The 25,023-nt window shown below is 43.6% G+C and overlaps 1 protein-coding gene across 3 annotated transcripts in view; it reads left to right on the top strand.

Annotated features, from left to right (window-relative positions):
• Nucleotides 1-25,023, top strand: part of RARG (retinoic acid receptor gamma) — a 139,258-nt gene that overhangs the window by 71,320 nt on the left and 42,915 nt on the right. Inside the window, exon 1 of one of the 3 annotated variants that reach the window (XM_083355017.1) lies at nucleotides 17,831-18,289. The exons of the other annotated variants lie outside the window; for them this stretch is intronic. Coding sequence (XP_083211143.1) covers nucleotides 18,139-18,289 — 151 coding nt within the window. The 5' untranslated portion in view covers nucleotides 17,831-18,138. Of the gene's footprint in view, nucleotides 1-17,830; nucleotides 18,290-25,023 lie in introns of those variants that run through there. 3 annotated transcript variants of the gene reach the window in all.

The raw sequence follows: 25,023 nt of genomic DNA on the forward strand, positions 1-25,023 counted from the left end.
GATGCTGAAAGATCACAGATACCTTGAGGCTGCTGTTGGGTAGTTTTAGAATAATGGAGAGAGACGCTTATAACACTGGTGCCTGTAAAGACAGTTAAGCCTCTCTTAATAATAGATTGTGGACAAGTTGAAAAGTGTTGTAAGGAAAGAGGGTGCCATAGTGAAGGGTAAGTGGGATCATGGCCCCAAGCAAATATTCCGTATTAAGTAGCTATCCTTTTACATTAGAGAATATCAATCCCTAAAAAGTGCTTATTTCTCAAAGGACTTACTATATCAACAGCTAAAACAAATCTACATTTCTTTTCATTCTCTTTTCCTCATCAGTCCCACAGGAAGCAATAGGGCTAGCATATTAAATAGAGGAATTACATGGACACAGTGGGGCCTGCCCATAACTGCTGGTTATGGTTATGGTTATTGTTGTGTATGCTGGGGACTGTCAATAACAGCAAGCCACTAGGACCAACAGGTGGCGCCAGTCAAGGCTCGGATTGGCTGGCCAGCATTCGGCGGGAATTCCAGATGTGGGGATTGGTTTTGGGAATGTACCTGTCTGGGTATTTAAGGGGGCTCCGGAGACTCCATTGTCCCTTTGTTCCTGCCTACCCGCAATAAAGACTGTTGCTGTGAATCCTGTCTGTTACTTCCACGTGGTCCTGATAATATACAACAGTTATCTAGAATGGTTTCCAAGGGCAGCCCCATGAATAGGGCATTGCAGTATGAGGTGACTGTAAGAAAAGTCTCCCAATTCAGGAACAGGCACAATTGGTACATGAGACAAAGCTATGTGAATGCCTTCCTTCTGGATCAGGGTCTGTCTTAGCTATATTTAATATATCTTCCATGCAGTGGCCTGTTACTTTGGCCATTCTAAGCACCTTGCCACGAGAGGCTAATACTTTTCCAGCTCCTTGAATAGGGAGTGGTTGAATCCTCTATTCACATCCATGTAAAAGTGCGTAAAATAGTCCCCAATGGATTCCAGCCCAAAGGAAATAAATATAAGAGCACCAAATCATAGAAGGGCACCAAGCAGTTTCATCAGTGGATAGATACTTGTGTGAACTTTTAGTTGCTTGACTTATTTACCTCTTGTAGTACTGTGGCAATTCTCTCGTGGCACTCGGTTTGAGACGTGCTATTCCAGGATTTGTAAGTCTTTGGCTTCTCTGGGGTGAAAAACCCAAGGGCATACCTTATAGGTACAAACAGTCCTTCCTCTTTCCTACAGGTTGTTTAGTCCCAATGGATGGTGAGCTTTGTCATAATGCAATTTGACTTCCTTACATCACAATAGTGTTTTTGCAGTATGATTTTGGGGGGTGGGGGGGAAGTGGCCAAGATGAGTTTCCCATTCAGGTCATTTGAATGGGAAGCTCACCTTGGTATCTTTCATAAACCAAATTAGTGCTGCACAGTGCTATCACTCTTTCATACTGCTCTGGGTCTAGTTTCATTATTAGCTACCTAGGTTGTTTGCATCTCAATTTGTGGGAATTGAAGCTAATGATCACAGCCTTTGTTAAAATGCAAGAAAAGCCTGTTCATTAGCTGAAAGTTCATTTGAATGTACTCTTTTACAATTGACTGTGGCCACCATCTTCCATTTGTGAGGCCTGAGGCAAATTTCCCCTCCCCTTAAACATGAAAAGAGACTTCTGGCATATCCCATCCAAAGACCTCCTAATACAGGTAGTTCTTGACTTACAACAGTTCATTTAACGACCATTCAAAGTTACAACAGCACTGAAAAAATGACTTATGACTATTTTTCACAGTTAATGACCTTTGCAGCATCCCCATGATCATGTGATCAAAATTCAGATGCTTAGCAACTGGTTCATATTTATGACTACTGCTGTGTGCCACACTCATGAGATCACCTTTTGTGCCCTTCTGACAAGGAAAGTCAACAGGGAAGCCAGATTCACTTAAAAACCAGATTACTAACTTAACAACTACAGTGATTCACTTAACAACTGAGGCAAGAAAGGTCATAAAACGGGGCAAAACCCACTTAACAAATGTCTTACTTAGCATTGGAAATTTTGGACTCCATTGTGGTCGTAAGTTGAGAACTACCTGTAGGATTTTTTTTAAAATAGTGAATGGCTATTATAAAAAGAAAGGACCAAATGAGCTGTTTGTCACTTTTACATTTCATCTTTCCCCCAATAAATTGGGGAGCAGAGGGCACTGATGAAGTATCATCAGCACTCATGAAGTATCATAAACACTCATGAAATATCATCTTGTGAGGTGGGCTGAGCAAAAGATTTATGATTCCCACAGGATTTCATAGCTTGTTAAAATAATTGTGATTGGTGAAAAGGTACCCATTCCCTTCACTTTTTAATGTAGTAGTTTCACCATAAATACAGGTGATGGACAAAAGCTTATGTGATCAGTAAGACATACTAGGTAAAGGTTCCCCTGCACATGTGTGCTAGTCGTTTCCGACTCTAGGGGCCGGTACTCATCTCCATTTCAAAGCCGAAGAGCCAGCGCTTGTCCGAGGACATCTCCGTGGTCATGTGGCTGGCATGACTAGACGCCAAAGGCGCACGGAACGCTACTAGTGCATTATTATTTTATTTGTCAAATAAATAGACACTGCCTATCTCATTACCCAAATGACTCTGGGTAATTTACTGATACCAACCATAAAATGATACAGAAGAGACATAATTAAGAACAGATAGGCATCAGGTAGGGCGTCTAGCCGGTAAACACTCAGCTCCATCCAGTTGCCCCAACTCTACCTGGAATTAAGGGATTACGGAGTCATAAAAAGAAGGAAAAAACCCAGAATTTAAAACATGCAGAATAAAATATGAACAGAGTTAAAAAGGCAAGCTAAAAGGCCACCCTCAAGCCACCAGCCAACCCCAGGGTTATATGCCACTCTCCAATCCCCATGTAAATCGGCAGAGCCAGGTCTTCATGCTCTTCTGGAAGGCCACAAGAGCTGGGGCCAGCTTCATCTCTGCGGACAAGATATTCCGTATGGTTGGGGCAATGGCAGACAAGACTGTCTTCCTAGAGACACTTCCATCTGAAATTCTTTCACCAATGGGGTCCATAACGTACCTTCCTTGCCTGATTGAGTGGGACAGGGCCATGTATTAGGCTGTTTGAGTGTGATTCTTGGCAGGGATCCCTGCCTGTTTGTCTCTTCTTCAGGGATCTAGGAAGATTGGGAGCAAGAAAGGTAGTTGATAAAGCTTCAGAGGAAAGCTACTAAGGACTGTGCTCTTGCTTGGAAGGCCAAAGAAATGAATGTGAAAGACCTGGAGACGGACGCAAAGATATTATCTTTTGAGAGAAAGATCGGGACAAGCCAACTGCTTGAGTACGGCTCTCAGTGTAAGATATTTTGAGGATGGCTAGCTGCTCTCGGCAGATCTTGGGTCTATGCAGTTTCTTTCAGTAAGGAGGAAGGAAAACATTAATAGTTCCTTATAGCAACAAATGCGTCAACTGCCACCAGAAGGATGAAACAGTGGACTGTGCAGTGCCCAGATGTGACAACCCAGTGCCCCACTACCCAAACCTGCAGAGGAAACTGTCAACATTGCTGCAACAGGAAACAGTTATCAGCTTCTCTAACGAGAACTGAAGAAGGTTTGTGCCTAGGACCAGTTCCCACCACTGGAACTTCCTGGCTTCCCTTAGCAGAGCGCACGCAATCTTTTAGCTAGAAAACAGTGTCAGATTTAGAGGTGGAGCTGCAAGATTCAAACCCTTTCCCCTTCCCACTCCAGGAAACTCAGGGCATAATGAGCTACTAAAGAAAGTGGAGTCATTTAACTAGCTAAATGATATTGCTCAAGTAGAATGACTCTGCTTTATGAGAAATGCAAAGAGTGAGAGGATATAAAAAGTGAGAGGATACAAACAGATACAGAAGGAATGGATCAGGAAGATTAAAATAAAATAAACTGCAGAAAGGATGCTTTATGCAAAGTTTACAATACTACTTATATTAGTAAAAATTGCTTGGAATCTAGGTTCCAAAGCAGTCTGAAATGTACTTCACAACCTGAATTTTTGCGGGATCCCAGCAAGAGGAGCAAGTAAATTAGCATGTTGATTTACAGGTAGTCCTCGACTTATGACACAATTGAGCCCAAAATTTATGTTGCTAAGTGAGACAGTTGTTAAGTGAATTTTGCCCCATTTTACGACCTTTCTTGCCACAATTGTTGAGTGAATCACTGCCGTTAAGTTAGTAACACAGTTGTTAAGCAAATGTGGCTTCCCCATTTCATTTTGCTTGTAAGAAGGTTGCAAAAAGTGACCTCACGAGCCCGGGACACTGCAACTGTCATAAATATGAGTCAATTGCCAAGAGTCTGAATTTGTTGCAACAGTTTTAAATGGGAAAAATGCTCACTTTTTTCAGCTGCTGTTGTAACTTTGAATGGCCACTAAATGAACTGTTGTAAATTGAGGACTACCAGTATAGTATCACCCTGAATCTAAGCCAGGTGAGATGTACTTTTAGTCTATTGAGTTCAAGGGGATGAGGTGTACCAAATTGTGCCTAGCCCTGGGTTACAAAAAAAGCAAAAGATTTGTAGCATGATGTGGAGGCATCTACTTCCATGTAGTCAAATGGAATGAGTCAGCACCAAAATGTTGAAATACCAGCTTCAAAAGAAATACACACTTACCGTATTTTCCACCCCAAAGTATATACCCCATTGATTATGTTTTTGCCTCATCATATTAATGTTTGCAGATTGTCAAGCACCTCAAGGTGCAAAGGGTATTATAGGATGTAAGAAACATGTTGCTACGGATAGCAAAAGTTACTCCTACAGACAGTAAAACTACCAGCTGAGGAAGGGAGAATGACCTCTAGAAAAAGCTAGTAATCCCAAGACTGCCAATGTTTCCTACAATTGTTGAACTGATAAAGGCTGGCTCCATGGAAAGCAGCTGTTTTTGCAAAGAGCCATGCTGCACAGCACTTTGTTGTGGTTTCTTGACAGCCCTTGTAATGTCCAATACTGTAACCATAATGAGAATTTTTGCAAATAAGTGGGAATGTTCTGAAATGGGTCAGACTGATAACTTTTGGAGTTTTGCTTCCAGCAGTGCTGGCTTTTGTATTCCAGAAACTGAACTGTCAGTTTTCTAGGACTTTTGAGACTGTATTTCTCAGCTGGGTATTTAGACGTTGAATACTGAAAGACCCTGTAATAACGCTGCCTCTGCAGGTTTTGACTAAGTGAGTGGGGTCCCTACACAGCCATACACAATGGTCAGTTCACAGTTGTGCTAAGCAATCATTTGCTTAATGGTGGTGTGTTGAAAAAGCAACGAACTATAGCTTACTCAAACTATGAAGGGTAGTGTATGCACTACTACATGATGCTAAATCCTCATTTTTAACATGAGCACCTTTAAAGATCACCCTGGCTGGGTTTAGGATGTCTTGCTAAGCCACTAACAACACGCATTATGTGCAGACCCATTAAAAAATATCAAGGGGTTAAATATATTTGGAAGTACTGTATGTATTGTCTTGAGACAATTCAAAGATAACCTTTTCTGGACTGTCAAAAAAGTTGGTTCTTCAGAGCATTGCTACAGATGACAGACATGAATAGGAATAAAAAAAGGAAGCTAAGAAAGATTTAGTGCACTAGAGTTGGAAGCGACTAAATAACAACTCATTTGTGAAAGAAAATATAGCCATATTTACTTCTTATTTATTTTATCCTATTTCTGTGCCAATTCAATAATGAAAGACTGGGTTGGCTTATGATCATTAAACACCGCTAAAACCATAAAACAATCATAGAAAAAAAATTAAAGTAAAGTAATACATCCAATTCAAAAGTCTGATAAAAGAGAAAAAAATGTTAAGCTTGCTCCTGAAGGTCAATGAAAGAGAACCCATTGCTATCAGGAACAGGTGTGGTGGAGACTATTCTGCAAGACGTGCACTGGGTTCCTTCTACTATACCCTTTTACCTTCATAAAGTACATTTTTCTGAATCAGACATACAGAACAGGCAAATTCTACCTGGAGTAGACGGTCCCTAAGTAACTAGGGCCTGCGCCAAGATGGATAACCAGCACTTTGAATTGTACTCAGAAAGTTATAGAAAAGCAGTGCAGTGACCAGATGAGGAGCATTGGCCTGCCGAACTAGTTTTTACCAATTAGCATATTGAGTACAGGTTGTCCTTGACTTACAACAGTTCATTGAGTGACCGTTCAAAGTTACAATGGCACTGGAAAAAAGTGCCTTACGGCCGTTTTTCACACTTACGACCTTTGTAGCATCCCCATGATCACGTGATCAAAATTCAGATGCTTGGCCACTGACTCATACTTTTGACCATTGCTGTGTCCCAAGGTCACGTGATCCCCTTTTGCAACCTTTTGACAAGCAAAATCAATGGGGAAGCCAGATTCACTTAACAACCGTGTTACCAACAAATCAGCTGCAGTGATTCACTTAACAACTGGGGCAAGAAAGGTCATAAAATGGGACAAAACTCACTTAACAAATGTCTCACTTAAGAACAGAAATTTTGGGCTCAATGGTGGTCGTAAGTCGAGGACTACCTGCACCAAACTGAAGGCATGTCCAAGTAGAGCATCTTACAGTAGTAGTCAAAATGTGAGTGATGAAAGCATACGTGACTACAGGCTAGCAAATCTCATTTCAAAGATGTCCTTTTGAGATACTGGCTGGAGCTAATTGTCTCCTGGCCACAGCTTTGATCTGTTGTCCCAGTAGAAGTTGTGAGAGCCTCCAGACTATGGACCTGCTGCTTTGAGAAGACCATAGCCCCAGTTAGAACAAAGACAGAAAATTGCAAGGAGCCAGGCAGCCACTCTTGTAGAGACAAGGCTGTCACTAGTATTGTGTTAAATAGAATTCCTATTTAACCTGAAATCCTAGCCTCAGCAAATCCCGCTTCTCTGGCTAGAGTAGAAGACAAAAGTTCTTATATTTTTAGACCCTTTTTTGCCCAGGTTGTCTCCCAAATTTCTGGTTCAGGAATTACAAAAATTATGCATTTTTTTTAAAAAAAAGTTACGTTATTCTTTCTCCCACCCCCCATTTCCATGGCTTCATGGAAGAAAGTAGAAGATGTTTTTCATTCCCACTTTCCTTTCTGCTCAGCCAAATCACAGATATGCTTTGTATCTAGTGCAAGAATTCCTGCTCCAATCCCACTCTATTCCCAACAGTAAAAAGAGGGTTCAGCCTCCCTCCCTCCCTCTCTCTCTCTCTCTCTCTCTCTCTCTGCAGTAGATTGCCAGGTAGCCAACAATCTCAGAAAAATGTGGTATCTAAGCTACACTGATTGACTTTCCATTCACACAGCCATTGGAAATGTAACTGTTACATTAGAAGTATCTGGCTTCCAGCCCAGGGTCACTCCGCTGTGTTCATACACAGCATGGATTCATCTTCAAGCATTCGTTGCATCTGCTGGGAGGGACAGTGTGTTGAGTATTTGTGATGGTATCCAAAAACTGTATTGTACTTGTGGAAACATAGCCACCCAGTCAACTGATCCATGAACTAGAAGACCAGATGTATACTGTGAGATCTCCTATTGTATTAGGTGGCAAAGTCATATGCATATTTCTCCAGAGGTCCACCTTTAAAATGATGGTTTGGGGTTTTGTTATGTTTTTGTTCTTGTTTGGGGAAAGGATTACTCATTATTTTTGCATTAGTGTCTTGGTTTAGTCGCTCGTTTATTTCAATGTATGCATGCCCACCATTATAATTAGAGTTAGAAGGAGGCAGTCTACACCATAATGCTTCTTCTGCATGTGCTGTAAATATATCTAGACATTGGTTTGGTCTGAGGTATCTCTACTGAATCTCCCTCTTCCTCAGCCTGGCACCCTCTACATTTATTGGAAAGCAGCCACCAGAATTCTGGCTGGACATAGAGGGATTGCAATCCAACACATCTGGAAGGTGTTGGATTGGGGAGGCTGGATTAAAAGGTGTCACCAGGGCGAACAAGCATTCTTATGTAAGAATATGGATATTCGTAACTAGTCACAGTATGCTGCACTGAATTCGAAGGCAGTTAGATTGCCTTTGGATAAGTCAGCTTCATGTGTTCAATTTGTGAATCTAATGAAGTAGACTGCTCATCCTTTCATTAATATATTCAGGACTCATTTACCAGAAGATTGATGCCCTCAAATTATCATTTTGAAGGGGAAAAAATCTGGACCTCAGGGTTGAACTACAATTCCCAAGGTTCTTCACCCCCTAATCAAGCTGACTGGAGCTTTTTGAAGTTACACTACAGCAACATTTGCACAATCTTCACTTCTGGGGTATAGAATAATGGCAATCTTCTAAACATCTTAACATCTTTTGCTCTAAAAGGCTTTTTCTCCAGGACCTTTTGATTCTGGGTTGTTGCAGATTTATAATTATGCTTATTCCTGATTCATCCAATTTCTGAATGTTTCAAGATGAGTTTGCAGGTCTTCTAATGGAATTAAGTTACGTTTATTTATTTTTTTTCTCTGACCATTTTGTTCTGTTATTATTTTTCATGGGCATGTCTTCATCCATATGCATATCAAGACAGAATTCCAGGCATCTGAAGAATTGTAGTCCACAATAAGACTGTCCATTTTTTTTTTAAAAAAAGGCTTGTATTTAGTATCTCCTTTTTCAATATAACTCTCCTTTCTGTCTCTGTAAGATAATAATAAGGCATGTTTGGTTTTGGCCTTTGAATGGTTCTAATGCAATCAGACGACTTCCTTATGCTTCCCATACTTGAAAAGATACCACTCTACCTAATTTGTGGTTGAGGGTTGGCTATATAATTCCACTCCCTTCGTTAATTTATGTAGATGATGAGGGGGTGTATGTGGGGGGAAATGACACAGGAGACTGATCCAAAAGATAACCTTAACCTGGGAAGACTTCTTTTTTTTTAACTGAAAGTTGCAGGTAGGGAGAACACACCCACACACGCCCAGGAGTGTAAAACCAAGAAGTAAAAGAAATCAAGGGCACTGCAAAGTTCAGGAAGACATTTCAGACCAGACCTTGGTGAAAGATACTTCCCCCCCCCTGCCCTCCTTCTCCCTTCCCCTCTGGAGATAGGTTTCAAGATGGGGGCAACGGGGAAGGGGAGAAGGGCGCAAGGGAGGGAGTGCCTTTTATGCAGAGAGACTCCAGCACAGTTCAGCCACAGAGCAGAGACCGTGCAAAGCAACTTCTGGTTTGAATTAGTGGGCAGGCGGATCAGGCTAATTGGAACCTTTCTGATCTCTGCAGAGCAGCCAAAGGGATGCAAGGAAGAAACCTTCCTCGGTCTCAGCAACGAAAAGCCACAAGGCAGAGAAAGGGGGAGCAGCTGCAGGGCAGAGTCTTATGTCAGTACAGGCTGGAGACATTTTTAGGGAGGGTGGGGTGGCGGGAAATGCTCCTGTGTGCTCAGGAGAAGCTCCCCGAGTTGTTATTTACTAAGTCAATTAAACTGACTAGTGTCCTTTAAAACTAAGGTCTCCCTTGTATCTGCACTTCCTTGCTTATTAAGGGTCCGGGATTGATTCTTGCATGGGCGGGGAGCTTTTTGATTCCCCCCCCCCTTTAAATATTGGGAGGAGGAGATTATTGAATCTGCAATTTAAAACTATCCATGGTGAATGCTGGCATGCGGTATTAGTTTTGGGGGAAAGCCTAAATGGGGTGCAGAGCAGGGTTTCATTGTATGTGAAAGGGGATTGTGATTCAGTGGGCTGCATTCCACACAGTTGGGAAAGATAGACGTAGGAGTTGGAGGGGGCAAAGCACATGGGGCAGGGGTTCCTTCCCACTGCCCCAACCAATTAATCTTGCTGGTAGATAGTAAGAATCTCAGTCTGTTTTGTGGCAAATCCAGAGGATTTTCTTTCTGGCCTTGATAGCGTAGCACGCCGAAACCTTTAGATTTCTGCTGTTTCAAGTCTTCGTAGATCTTTAACTTCCCCCTCCCTCCCCTTTCATGGACTACACTCAGTGTAAGAGCATAGGTGGAATGAAAGCTGAAGGAGAGGAGAAATACTTGAGGTTACTGCTCCGCTGCGTCTGTGAATACCTAGCATGCAAATCTGAAGCCTTTTGCTACAAAGGCTAAATAAAATGCAGCCGTTGTCGGCTGCTTTTAAGTTACGTTTGAGAAGAAGGGCTCAAAACTGACTTGTTGCCAAAGCGATGGCGAGGGGACGGGTGGCAGAAGACGGGCATCGTTGAAGAACTGGGAACCCGTTTTTGAAGGCTGCAGGACAGAAGGAGCCTGTGGAAAAGCTGAGCCAAAGGAAAAAGCAAGGGCCTGCAGAGAAGGGAAGGGAAGGGAAGGGCTGCCATGGAGCTGGGTCATATAGAGGTTACTGCACCCAAAGGGGGTTCTTGTGGAGTTCATCCCGCTGGCTCGGCTGACGCTCGCTCGCTCGGCCCTTGAGCTGGAAGGAAAGGGAGAGGCCGCCGGAGCGGGAGGTGGAACAGCCTGGCCTGGTCTGGCTAACCACTGGCACAGAGCCTAGCCCAACCAACACAGAGAGAGTCGAGATTATCAGGGGGGGGGGGGTTTAACCCAGTTTAGTTAGTGGGGAAACCTGATGTTGGTTTGCCCAAACTCAGCAAGGGACAAAGGAATTTAATTTTGGCATAGGGGCTGGGGGAGGCAGGGAAGAAGCCTAACTCAGCCAAGACAGAGGGAGGAACGAATGTAGGCCTTCTCCAGCACAACTAGCAAGCGTGTATATATTGGCCCATTTAGTGGAAACAAGACAGAAAGAGAGAGGAGGGTGAAAAGATCTTAGCAGCCGTGTGTGTGTGTGTGTGTGTGTGTGTGTGTGTGTGTGCATAAATGAGCCAATTTATTCCAGCCTCTGGGGAGGGGGCAGGTTTCACCGTGATGGGGCTATTCAGCCATTCGAGAGAAGAAATAAAACATTTTTCTGAACAACGTCAGAGATTTACTCCATCGAAAAGCAGATAGCCAATTAACTGGACGGGATCAGAGGCTATTGTGGGACAGGTATCTGGATATTCTCAATCATCTAGGTCATGGTTTTCCCAAAGGTGTTTTTTTTCAAAAGGCAACTTGGTTTTTTGTTTTTGTTAGCTTCTCATCCAGCAAACTTCTTCTGTTCTGGCAGGAGCTTCTTGGATGAGAAGTGAAACATTTTCAAAGAAAAATACTAAGAAGGTCCAGTTGCCGTTTGGAAAAAGAACCTTTGGGTCTGTTGTGGGACATAGTCTGGGAATGCCATACCAATTGGGAGCTGTGAGAGCAAGTGCCACACTGACCACGGGGATTAACTAAAGAGGCCGAAGACATGTATCTCAACGCAGAACGTATAATTGCCTGAAGCTGCACCTGATGGAGAATTGAGCTTCTTTTGCTATGCTCAGATTTAGTGGTTGGGTTATTTCACTGCACAGTCGGTAAATTCCAAAGAGGAATTGACTGACTGACTGACTGACTGACTGTCTATGTGCCAGCCACATACACCATTTTTTCCCCAGGAGGATCTGTTCCCAGGCTAATCCTTTAGGTCTCCCAATGATGCATTTGTCAACACTGCAACCGACTATGGACTTGCTGCTGGTCATCCTCTTCTCCTCTTTCTTTCTGTCTGTTTCAGCATCAAAGCCTTCTCCAAGAGAGCTAGATGGCGGCGCCTGGAATGGTTGCGGCTGCATTGGCTCTTGAAGGCGAATAGTTTTGGGAGGGATAGTAAGGGCTATAGGCCACATGATCAGGAAGATTTTAATGTGTTTGAGCAACATGGTGGAACTAAGGTAACATAAGACATACGACCGACAATCTTTGCTGGCCTGGCGAGTTGCTAGTTGTTTTGGAACTGTTGGTGAGACCGTTAAAAGTCGTTGGCGCTGTTTGAATTTGTTCTACCAGCAGCAAGATCTGACTGCTGGCCCAGTGATGGATTGTATTGCAAATCAGGGCTGTTTCCAGAGGAGGCAGAGGAGGAGAGGACCTGGAGCTTATGGAGCGAAGGAACTGGATGAGGCTGTCGGCAGGCCCAGAGGAAGAGAGAGAGGCTTTTGGAGGAGTTGGTGGTGGCGGCAGCAGCGTGCTCCAGGGGCGAAAAGAAGCAAGGCCTCTTTAAGGAAAAGGTGGAAGAGTCAGGATCAGAAAAAGGAAAGAAGGCGAGGTTGTCAGAATACAAGCAAATTTGAGGGCTAATCCACATGGAGCCCCATTTCCATCTGTCCTGTTTGCCATCGTTCACTCCCTAGAGACTAAAATGGACAATGTGAAATTTGAGCGGGCCTCGAACAAGGAGTATATATCAGAGGTGGTGACCCATTGAGAGCTGTATGCAACGAAATTTCATTTTGATGTATGCCGATTGGTGTACATTCAAAGTGACAATAAAGTTATCATCATTAGATCTCTATATAAAGGTAAAGGGAAAGGTTCCCCCGCACATGTGTGCTAGTCATTTCCAACTCTAGGGGCTGGTGCTCATCTCCATTTCAAAGCCGAAAAGCCAGCGCTTGTCCGAGGACGTCTCCATGGTCATGGTCACTACTGCTAAGCTTGTAAGCCGCCCTGAGTCTTCGGAGAAGGGCGGGATATAAATGGAATTAAAATAAAAATAAAAATAAAAATGTGGCCGGCATGACTAGATGCCAAAGGCACACGGAACATGCTTTCGAACTGCTAGGTTGGTAGAAGCTGGGACGAGTAATAGGTGCTCACTCTGCTACGCGGCACTCGGGATTCGACCCGCCAAACTGCCGACCTTCTGATCGACAAGCTCAGCGTCCTAACCCACTGAGCCACCGCATCCCTTTTAGATCTCTATATAAATGTATCTAAAGTAAATTAATTGACAGCTGGCTCAGGTTGACCTTACGGACAATTTCTCCCAGCCCCATTCCACATTTGTAGTTTGCAACCTTCAGTGGGATTGATCTCATCAAGATTTAAAGAATCTTCTATCAATCTTTCACATTCTAAAACAATTTCTAATTTTTCTGCTTAAAGGGCCACAGGACCACTGTGGATGGATATACTTTATTATGTATTCCTCTCTCCCTTTTGGGGAGGTGTATTCACGTGACTAGATCATTCATGATAAGATTCTAGAAGATGTGCCAGTGTTTTATAAGGCAGTGTACAAAGTATGTGCCCATCGTTATTTTATCAGCCAATCAATACCCTCAGAATATTTCTTTCCAGTTAAGATAACCTGGCTACCATGGCTGCCAAATAATTTAGGGCTGCATATTTGTATCTTTGCAGAGTTTTATTTTGATACAGCAAAACTGAGTTTTGTTCAAAATTGTTGCGGAAGAAAGTTGCCAGATCCATAAATTTTCTAAGTTCTTATTCCATATGGTTCTGCTGTCACATCACTTACTTGATCAAGACTGGCATGAAATTTGGAATGAGATTTGCAGAAAAAGTAAGGGTCAGAGCAAAGTGTTTGTGCATTGAGGGTCCTATTTGTAGACTCAGGGCTGAAAAAAGCTTGGGAGGACACATTATTAATGATTAATATAAGTGGCAAACATAAAACAAGTTTACCTAATTAATTTGCTTCCTTTTACATGACGAAAAGCCTTTCAAAAGTCTGCATATCAAATATAATTGTATTTAGCTCAACAATATTTTTTACCACTTTTGCAGGTGCTGGGGAGAAAGAAACAGATTATGCACTAAACCATGATGTGGGTATTTGGTGTTGGCTTGTATAAACCAGTTATTGTAGTTTGTAATTAATGGTTTGTGGTTCAGTATGTTCTATAAACCAATCCAATTGTGTGATGGCTAACTAAACCATTTATTTATTATTTGTAATGCACTGCTGGATTGGAGCCTGTCCTCACAGTGGCCAATCAGCTGCACAAGGAAACCCATTATCTCCCAGCAGATGGCCTTCAGAGGGTGTCACACTGTCATCAAGGCTAATAGCCATTGATCCCCATGACTGAATTGGTCCAACTCATTTTTGAAGCCAGCCAAGCTGGTAGTCAGTACCACATCTTGTGGTGGCAAATTCCAAAGTTTGGTTACAAAAATATTTCCTTTTGCCTGTCCCATTTCTTCCTTTCTGCAGTTTCATTGGGTGACCTCTGGTATTATATTTTGGGAAGGGAAAGTAGCTTATCCATACCACACATAATTTTATATACCTCATCTCCTCTTGTTTGCCCCCTTTCTAGACTAAAAAGCTTTAAAAACTAAAAACGTTGCAAGTTTTCCTCATAGTGAAGTCACTTGCCCCTTGATCATCTTAGTTGTTCTCCTCTGAAAGTTTTCTTGCTCTGCTTTATCCCTTATGAGGTATAGTGACAGAAGTGCATACAATATTCCAGATGCACTTGTTCTGTTGACTTTTGTAAAAGCATTTATAATATTGGCATCCCTTTTTCAATACTACTCATTGTCCCTAATATGCTGTTGGCCTCTTCCACAGAGATGGACAGATACAGTGTCCACACCTTCAGTCAATTGTTTACCATTTCTCCAAGATCTCTTTTCTCATCAATCACTGCTAGCTCTGATCCCAGTAGTTGATATAAGGATTTTTGGCACCAATGCTCACTACTTTTACACTTGTTCATGTCAAATGACATCTGACATTTTGATGCCCATTTCTCTAATGGGGTTTTTGCAGTCCCTCTGAACAATTGAATGTTACCAATAAATTTGACTATTCTGCCCAATTCCAGGTCAAGTCTTGATATAAATGCACCAATTGTAGGAAGGCTCCACAAATTCCATCCTTTGTGAGCAAGGTCAATTTACTCCTTCTCCTTGCTTTGTATCCTTTAGCCAGCAACGTATCCACATGAGAACCCCCTCCCCTTCTTTTCCATGTCTTACTGAGAAATCTTGGATGAGGGACATTATCAAAGACTTTTTGAAAGACTTTATATCTGATTACCCCACCGTTCCTCCAGCATCCTGAAGCAGTGTACATGGTATTCCATTTTCTTCATAGGAGTCACATATGGTGCATTGGGCTGAGAGATTAATTAGCCTGATGACTTTCCACTGCTGAGGATGGAGTTGAACCTGAGCCTCCTCAGTTCGTCCATTATCTTATCCATTGCACCACTCTCCCTATAACCATGCTGTAGGTAATGTGTGAAGGGACGCGGTGGCTCAGTGGGTTAAGACGCTGAACTTGTCGATCGGAAGGTCGGCAGTTTGGCGGGTCGAATCCCGAGTGCCGCGTAGCAGAGTGAGTGCCTGTTACTCATCCCAGCTTCTGCCCACCTAGCAGTTCGAAAGCACGTCAAAATGAAGTAGAAAAATAGGGACCACTAGGGTGGGAAGGTAACAGCATTCCGTGCTAGTCATGCCGGCCACATGACCACGGAGACGTCCTCGGACAAGCGCTGGCTCTTCGGCTTTGAAACGGAGATGAGCACCGGCCCCTAGAGTCGGAAACGACTAGCACGCATGTGCGGGGGAACCTTTACCTTTACCTTTTTAGGTAATGTGTGAAACAGGGTGGAAAAAGCTAAATGGCTTTATTGAGGGCAAAAGTGTTACCCTTGACAGGCAGGGGTATCTGTCTATAGGTGGATGCTAGTCACTAATTTTGAAATGTTTCATTTGTTGATTTCTGCATATCAAGCTCTGGTCCCATCTGTAGGGACAAATTAGATCCAGAAGGGATTTTGTATGCGAAAAAGTCATTACTCCAGTTAGTTCACTTGCCACATGGCCAGCTTATAGATGTGTGAATGTATCCTGCACCATTACAAAATTTCTTAAAACGATTTGAGAGACTGGCTGGGAGAGAGAGAGAAAAAAAAGCGGGGGGGGGGGAGAGACTACATCTGAATGTGGTAAAGAATGTATTTGCTCTGTGCTGTGACATGGGAATGTAGCAGTCACATAAATCAATATCACACAGTTTTAGTTCTATTAATTAAATTCAGATTCCTCTGCTATGCCCAGATATTGTACTCATTATGTTTTTTTTAAGTCAATAAAACATGCATTTGCAATGTGGAAATATTTATCTCTTTAACTATCCTGATTATGCATACAAAAGCAGCAAGATATGTTTTGAATTCAGAGTTGGTTTATTTTTTTATATATATGTACAAAAGACTAATTATTTGGGTAGCTTTCCAAAATCCCATCCCTTGATTTTAGAATTAAGCGATTTCAGAACTAAATTCCTGTTCCACATAACTACGTGGACATGGGAAGAGAAGAAACTGCTTTCTATGCTGTGATTTGGCCACGAGGAATTTATCTGCTGGGGTTCTCTGTGATGAGAATTAAGACACAATGAGCAGAATAGCCATTCATTTCAAGTACTCTGCTGAATGCTCTGTGTTATTTGCAATGATCCTACTTAAAAGTTGATTCCAGCTATGCATGGGATGGATCCAAAGCCCCTTCCTACAAAGATATTCCAGGATCATTACAGGTAGTCCTCGACCTACGACCAAAATGGAGCCCAACATTTCCATTGCTAAGCGAGACAGTCATTAAGTGCATTTTGCCTCATTTTATGACCTTTCTTGCCACAGCTGTTAGGTGAATTACTGCACTTGTTAAATGAATCTGGCTTCCCCATTGACTTTGCTTGTCAGGAGGTCACAGCAGGTGATCACAGATGACCCTGGGACACTGCGCCCGCCATAAATACAAACCAGTTGCCAAGCCTCTGAGTTTTGATCCATGTGACCACGGGGATGCTGCACTGATCTAAGTGTGAAAAAAATGGTCATAAATCACTTTTCCCAGTGCCGTTGTAACTTTGAGTGGTCACTAAATGAACTGCTGTAAGTCGAGGACTATCTGTACCACCTATGCCCAACTCTGAGTTGCCGATGTGCTACACTGCATTTATTCTGTGTGAGCTCCAGTGCAGTTTCCTGTATTACTTCTCCGCTCACAACTTTTGCCAAGCTTCTTAGGGGATGATAAAGGAAAGGCACCTATTTTCCCTCTCACCTTTCAGGGCAGGCTTACTATTAGGACACTTGAAGCTGTGGGCCCTTTTTCAGTCAATACATTTTGCTGGCAGAGGCAGGCATGCAAAAAGTAGCTATTTGTAGCAGGGCGAAAAACTTCCCTGGGATCCACTTTCAAAGTTACTCAACCTTCATAATAGGGCAGCACCTTCCAGCACACAATGGAAATAGAGAACTAATTTGGGAGGTCAGGCCAGGCTGTATCATGCCGCACTTAATCCCCCGCTCTCCACCTTATCCCCCAATCGGTTTGTTTTATAGGTTTACTGAACTCAGACTAATGATAGGGCCGGCTCCTCTTGGATTATACATGTGGTGTTCCCTCGGTGGGCGCTCGTATCAAGCCTTGCCTCCCGAACGCACGCGTGTTTACTCAACCCTCAATTCCGCGGAACTCTCTTCCGAGTAAATACGCGTATCAGCTGGTACGTTTGCTAAACTTCGCAATCTTCTGCTGGCTGATTTCTGAGTGCCATCGTGGGTGCGGCTTGGGAAAGAGAAGCAGTAACAGAAAAGGGGGGGGTGGTAAACCCAAACCAAACTCACACACACACACACACACACACGGCAGCCAACAACAGCCCCGTCTACGTGTGCGCGGGCGCGCTCGCCTATTGTTCCTTGTTGCGTGCTTGCCAAATCACTGTTTGGGCGCGTTTCCTAGGTCCTCCTCGGCGTGTTGCGCTCCAGTATGTGGCTGTGGTGTGTAGTCAGATTTTGCGTATCGGGCCCACACGGTCCAGCCCCTTTCGCTCCGAAGCCCCACCCCCCCAACCGGGGAGTCCTCTTAGCCGCTTTCGCGGCAAGGGAAAAGCTTCTTCAAGCGAGCGAGCTGAAGCCACCGGAAAGCCGGGACTTCTCAGCTCCCAACTTCACGCGGGACGCGCGTTACCCGCGGGACGTGGAGAAGGTGGCGTGCGAGTGCCAGCGGACTCGTTTGATATCAGCCCGAGTGATTCCTCCTCTTCCCCCTCCCGCGGCCTCTCCGGGAGGGCGGCGAACATTTCCTTTTCTTCCTGGATCGCCAGCGCACCACTAGCAGCATCAGCAGCAGCATCACCATATTTTCGCCACCGCATCCTCCTCCTCCTCCTCCTCCTCCTCCTCCTCCCTCGCCTCTTTCCACGGGAAGCGGATTCCCGAGGGGGAAGATGTACGACTGCATGGAGGCGTTCGCCGTCACGCCGCGACAGCTCTACGATGTCACTAACCGGAGCGCTTGCATGCTACGGAAATCGAGCCTCAGTCCGTTTTCCTTGGGCTTGGATCCCTTCGGGTGGCCCCAGCCGGCCAGCCTCCAATGTAGGTGGACTTGTCGCCGATCGACCCTTAGGGCTGGTCAATACGGGCTGGGGTGGGGTGGGGTGAGGGTAGGAATTGCGGTAACGGGCTCGTTTTCTGAAGAGCGTCGACGTGGGTGGGGTTGTAAATGCAGAGGACGGCGTTGATTACATCGCTCGTGGGCCCTGAGCACGAGTGGATCCGAGGGGCATCCTGCTAGGGGGCGCTGTTTGCTGCGTAGGCGGAATTGCGTGGTGGATTCGAACCGAATTTTCCAACTTTTGAGTTTCCTGCTTTGGAAGTCCAGAGTTGCAAAAGAGGGGGGGGGGTACGGGCATTGGGGAAGAGGGATACGAGGAACGAAGCCATTCCCTCGCTTCCCCACTCCCCACTTCCCCACTCCCACCCCGCGCTCTTTGGATGGGAGGAGAACGTGCGTGGTTGTATCTCGGAAACATTTATAGCAGCCGCCTCCTTCGCTTCTGATCTTGAGAGAGAGAGTTCACTTTCTCGGGAACTGGGGAAGCCCTCCAGTTTGCGGCTCTTTGTCTTGACTTGGAAGCTCATTATGAACACCAGATGAGGAGGAAACTTTGAAGTTCCCTTTCATTGTTTTTTTTTTAAAGGATCTGGGTACGCCTGCATGTGTACGTATAGAGGAGCGAACCAGAAACTCTAGGGGAATATCTGAGGGAGACTACGTTTAATTTGAAAGTTGGAGAGGAGCAGGAGGTGATGTTCATCCTTTAAAAGCCAGACAGCTGTGGACTGATTTTAACTTTCATTCCCCTTGGGGCGGCGGGGGGGGACCGAGTTGCGATAAAATGCGCGCGCCAATGTGCAGTCTTGAAATTCGCCTTCCACCATCAGATGCAACTAGATCCAAAAGTGGGGCAGGCCAGTCAGTCTGGCGGTTAGGGGGGGGGGCGGCAGTGTGTGTGTGTGTGTGGGGGGGGAGCGGATTAGGACGAAGCGACGCTTTTATTTTCAGACATTCCGGAGAATCTGGAAGTGGAGGCGGCGGTGCCGGAGAGATCTGTCAAACACCCAAGGGTGTCCCCTGCGCTCCATTTTTCTCTTTGAGCAGCTGCCAAATCGCTTCCCTCCTTGCCCGCTCTCCTCTCCTCTCCCTCCCTCTCCCTCCCTCCCTCTCCTTTTTTTTTCCCCTTGGCACCCATCGCGGCTGTTTACAACTTGGAAAAGCAAAAGTCTGAGATGTATATTTATACACGCGCGCCCGCCCAGCGGGTGGGGGCTCGCAGCCGCGTCGCAGGGGAATACCTGGGGATGGAGTTTTTGAGTGTTGGGTTCCATCTTCCCCTCCCTCCCTCCCTCCCTCCCTCCCCCGCGCCTGATGGGAGTTCGCGCTGGCTCCTTAGCTCGCTTTCAAAGCGGTTTCATTTGGAGCGGGCCCCACCCCGCTCGGGCTGCTCGGGCGCTGGCTGGAAAATGTGGCGCTTTAACTCTTTCCCAGGCTGCTGGAAGTCAACACACTTCCTGGAGAATCTCAGCTTGGAGGAGCAAGAAGACGCTTCCTCGTAGGAAGACAGGGGAGATGACGATAGGGAACGGTTGCTGGAATTGGGTATGTGTAGTTTAACGAAGAGAAGGGTGAGGGGGTGACATGATAGCAGTGTTCCAATCTCTCAGGGGCTGCCACAAAGAAGAGGGAGTCAAGCTATTCTCCAAAGCACCTGAGAGCAGGACAAGATTTAGATTTAGATTTAGATTTATTGAGATTTTTATACCGCCCTTCTCCCAAAGGGACTCAGGGCGGTTCACAGATGGAAACTAGTCAAGGAGAGAAGCAACCTAGAACTAAGGAGAAACTTCCTGAGAGTTAGAACAATTAACCAGTGGAACAACCTGCTTCCAGAGGTGGTGAATGCTCCAACACTGGAGGTTTTTAAGAAGAGACTGGACAGCCATTTGCCTGAAATGGTATAAGGTTTCCTGCCTGAGCAGGGGGTTGGACTAGATGACCTCCAAGGTCCCTTCCAACTTATTATGATGATGATGATGATGATAATAATAATAACAACCCCGACTGACAATTAACCAGGGAAACAAATTACCTCTCTCCCCACCCCCTCCAACGCTGGAGGCTTTTAAGAAGAGACTGAACAGCCCGTCTGTCAGAAATAGTATAGGTCTCCTGCGAGAGCAGAGGGGGGGGTTGGACTAGATGACCTCAAAGGACCCTTCCAGTTACTGTTGCTGTTACCAACACGGCAGGAGAACAGCGAGTTCATTAGTATAGAATGGGAGAAAAGCCTGTCTGAGATCATTTGAAAATGCATATTAATGATAATTCTCCTTTTCCCGTTTCCAACTAATCAGACTTAAGTAATAGAGAATGCCTCTGGGCATGAGCAGGGTAAGTGTATTTTTAATAGCTTTAAGTTTCCTGGGCATGGTTTTGGGGTAAACTTTAACTGGGGTACCTCCTTATAAATGAGAGCCGGTTACAATGCTTTACTTTTTACTCACACTACAGGTGGCCTGTATGAAGTATATGACATTCAGATACTGCCTCTTCAAGCTGTTGCCCTCCAGGGAAACTGGGACAACAACTCCCCTAATCCTTAGCCTTTAGCTATGGATAGTCTGCTTTGTGCCAATACATCCAGAGGACAATAAGTTGAGGAAAGCTGATTTATGGATTTGGCACCCACCTAGACTTCACACCATTTTTCAGATTGTAGGACTGAGTAGGTTTCTTTCCCCCAAGGACTCATAATTCCTCTTTAGAGTGAAAGAGTGCACACGATCAGAGGAACTAACAATAGCGGTAACAAGGTGATGCAAATACAATGTAGAAAAAAGGTTTCCTAATTATTTCAGGTCAGCTGAAACTCTTTGACACAATACCGCCTCTGATGATGACTCCCATAGCAGTTACACATACATATGCATCAGAGCATCATGATGTCACCAACATTGTCTTTGCTAACAGCATTGTGACTTGGACTCCCCCCCCCCTAGAACAGGGGTGTCAAACATGCAACGTCATGTGTCATGTTGCGACGTATCACAACTTTTTCCCCATTGCTGGGGTGGGCGTGGTTTCAGCATGACGCATTGGGCCCGGGGCGGGGGGAGCTGGCAGTTTGACACACGTGCCCATGAAGTAGCTACAGACCAAAACCAGTGCATCTCTGCCTCAGGACTTACGTTTTTGTAAACACACTTCTAGCACAATGTTTCATCTGCCTTTTATTTATTTTTATTTATCAAGTTTACAAAATTTTGGCATTTGTGATACCTCTGTATTGCAATGAAGTGGGAATTCAGGGAGCAATCAGGGGAAAGTTGCAACTGCTTTAGTGAATGTTCACAATCACAAATGAACTTTTATCACAGTCAGGCAAATACACACACACACACACACACACACACACATATACATACACACACACACAAGCAAATAAGAATTGCCTCTGGGCAGAGCATCTATTATATATTGAAGAGTGTTGATTATGTATGCCCATTCTGGGTTGATGTGCTGCAATTAAAGTATGAATGGTAAAACAAGATCAAATATATAATGAGAGACAGTAACTTCATTGAACTTAACTTTATAGGATCATTTTGCTTGTAACATTAAAATTTGATTGCAGAAACATTGGGTCAAATAAATGGCTTCAGAGGAATTGGAGGGATGTGGGCTATTCTGTACGGAGAGTATGTAAGTAATATGGGTGTGATTGTGTATAGAACTAGATGGGCCATCTGGAAATCCCAGAACTGTCAACTAAGGAAAATTACATCAAAAAATCCTGTAAAGTGACAGTGACAAAACATTTCCATATTCTCAGTAAGAAAACCATATAGATGTTCTACATAATCACCAGGAATAACTTGAGGGAAACTTTAACACAAGGCCTCAGGAGATGAAAGCCCAGCCAACCTTGACTGATCCTGAAAGGCTAAGTAGAGTTGGATCTAGATAATACTTGGATGGGAGACCACCAGAAAATCTGCAGGCTGTAGACTAGAATTAAAAAAAAATGTTTCAGAAGAAAAGCACAGCAAACGAATTCATATTCATTTAGAGAAAACTGCAAGGATATGCCCATGTTGTCTGCCGGAGGGAATCTTTATTAGAATCAACCCTTGTAATTGAGACCCTATCACTTCTGCAGGTGATAACTTGCTTTGGAGGCATCTTTATTCAATTCAGGAGGACTTCCCTCTTGTTGTTCTCTCCCCTCACCTAACAGGAGAGCCAGTCGTCTGTGTGGATGTGGGTATTTCTGGGGGAACGTATATTTCCAAGTGTGGGACATACTCTGTAGCATCAGGAATGCCATTGCTAAGACAAATGGCTTATATAGCACCCCAGCTGCAAACATTTTACGGCTGGTTATAAATGGCTTGTTTGAAGCTCCACCGAGAAGAGGGTAGGAATTTCCTCAATTTCAGTAATCTAGTCTTTTAAAGCTCTCCAACGACCCCCTCCTTCTCCAACTGAGCTAGCCAGCATTTGTGGAGGGGCAAGAGCAGGGACCCTGGGTTGGAGAGAGCAGATGGCCCCTGGCTGGGTTGATGCTGGACACAGTCTGGGGCTAAAAGTGCTGAGCAGCTGCCACTTATGCTCACGAGAGACTATTGAGTAATCTGACTTTTTTCAATTTCCTGTCTCCTTATTTGTGGATCAGTGGCAAGATAAGATAGGGGCACCAAATAACTACCCAAAGCTGCATATTCAGGACTGCAAAGATGCGGTGTGAATACAGAGTACTGCTCTGGCACTGGCCATTCTTAATCTTTGGCTTGTTTTAGTCCAGAAGAGAACTACATTACTTTTATCTCTCTGAAAGCATGTTCAGCATCCATTAAAGAGTACATGTGCCTGTACAAATATCTTTTGAAAGGGAACCTACATAGATTAGTAATCATTAGTAGTTGAAACAAACTGTTTCAACTTCTCCCTTTGTGTCACCACTACGGAGCATTGCATGCCAAAACAACTAGACACAAAGACGGGGTTTCTCCCCTCATGCCATCACTCTGCTGAACACTTGATTTCCACAATTCTATCTAATGTATAAATATATTAACCATGTAGTATGGCTATATTGCTTTTATCCTTATGATGATTATTATCCTTTGTTATGAGTATTATTACTCTGTTGTTTTGCATTTACACTGAGAGCTTATGCACTGGACACAAATTCCTTGGCCAATAAAGCTATTCTATTCTATTCTATTCTATTCTATTCTATTCTATTCTATTCTATTCTATTCTATTCTATTCTATTCTATTCTATTCTATTCTATTCTATTCTATTCTATTCTATTCTATTCTATTCTATTCCATTCTATTCCATTCCATTCCATTCCATTCCATTCCATTCCATTCCATCCCATCCCATCCCATCCCATCCCATCCCATCCCATCCCATCCCATCCCATCCCATCCCATCCCATCCCATCCTTTGCCAGTGCTCCGCCTTGCAGACTAGAGCCCACTAAGAGATGAGACTGAGCAACTATTTCTTAATCTGATATAATTTCTTAATTTAGAATCAAACGTGGGTGGATTTGTTGCTGTTCTTCTCAATTTATAGGCCTCACATATATAAGCAGCAGTCTGAAAACAGCACCAGATACATTTTTAACATTGGCTATGTATGTGAAGATATTTTTGAACAATAGCTTGGAGGTTTTCAAATCATATTTAATGATGTCTAGCCTATAATATGCTATAAACTCATAGCTACATATCATATGGCAATCTGAAACACATGAGTTGAAAAGGAAACCTTATCAGCTTACAAGCAGAAGAATAAAAATTTAAAATCTTAACTCCAGTAACTGAAATCAGTTTAGGCCACTTTCAAGATTTCTTAAGTAGGAATATTATAGCAGAATTGAGGACACACAAATTTGCAAATGTGATAGCAAATATGATATATAAGATGAGATCACTTCGAAGGAGCAAGGCAAATGGAGAATCATGATTTCCACTGTTATCATACCAGAGGGTCTTGTTGCAAGATCCCAGAGTTGTTTGTATATTTTATACTCCGTATTAAGAGAAGTTTTGAAAATAAGAATAAATTTATTTTTTAATTAAAAAAGTATTTGTAGCAATAGAACCAATCCTCAGCAATCTAGTTTTCATAGATGAAAAAAATTAAAAAATGGAAAAAAAAATGAACATTTCAAAGCCACAAGGTGTAGAAAAGGAAATTAAAGGTTGTTGAGAATCAGTTGGCATAATAAATTATTGTCATTGTAAACACAAAAATGTGAAATCATAGTTTTTTAGCTGGTACTGACCTTCATATACACTCACTTCTTCCCAAAAACCTAGTCTGTTGTATGAGCGTAGTATATGTTATGGGTTGGTTGCACAGTCAGCCACATATTTTGGCTCAGTTTAGCATTTTTATCCAGCTATCAAGTCCTTCCCAAGAATCTGGAATAGGTAGATGTTGTTTGATGGTGTTAAATGTATACCACAAGATGTAAGCTGTTCGAAGTAAAGCTGCCTTTTGATTGATGATGATTTGTGCCGATGCTGTTCATATGGTGTTCCAAATGTTTTGACATTGCACCCAAGGCTTTACTTTATCTTTGCTTCCTTTTGTCAAAGTCATTCTACTTGCAGATTTTTGCATTTGGTGACTTCCTCCATTTTTTTCTCTTCTGTCTCCAGGTACTGCTATGTCCATTATTCAGTCTGTCTTGTCTTTCTTATCAAAGATGGTTAAGCCTGGAGTGTTATGTAGCAGGTGCTTGTCTGT

This window comes from Vipera ursinii, assembly GCF_947247035.1.
Source record: "Vipera ursinii genome assembly, chromosome: 2".
In the NCBI taxonomy this organism is placed as follows: Eukaryota; Metazoa; Chordata; class Lepidosauria; order Squamata; family Viperidae; genus Vipera; species Vipera ursinii.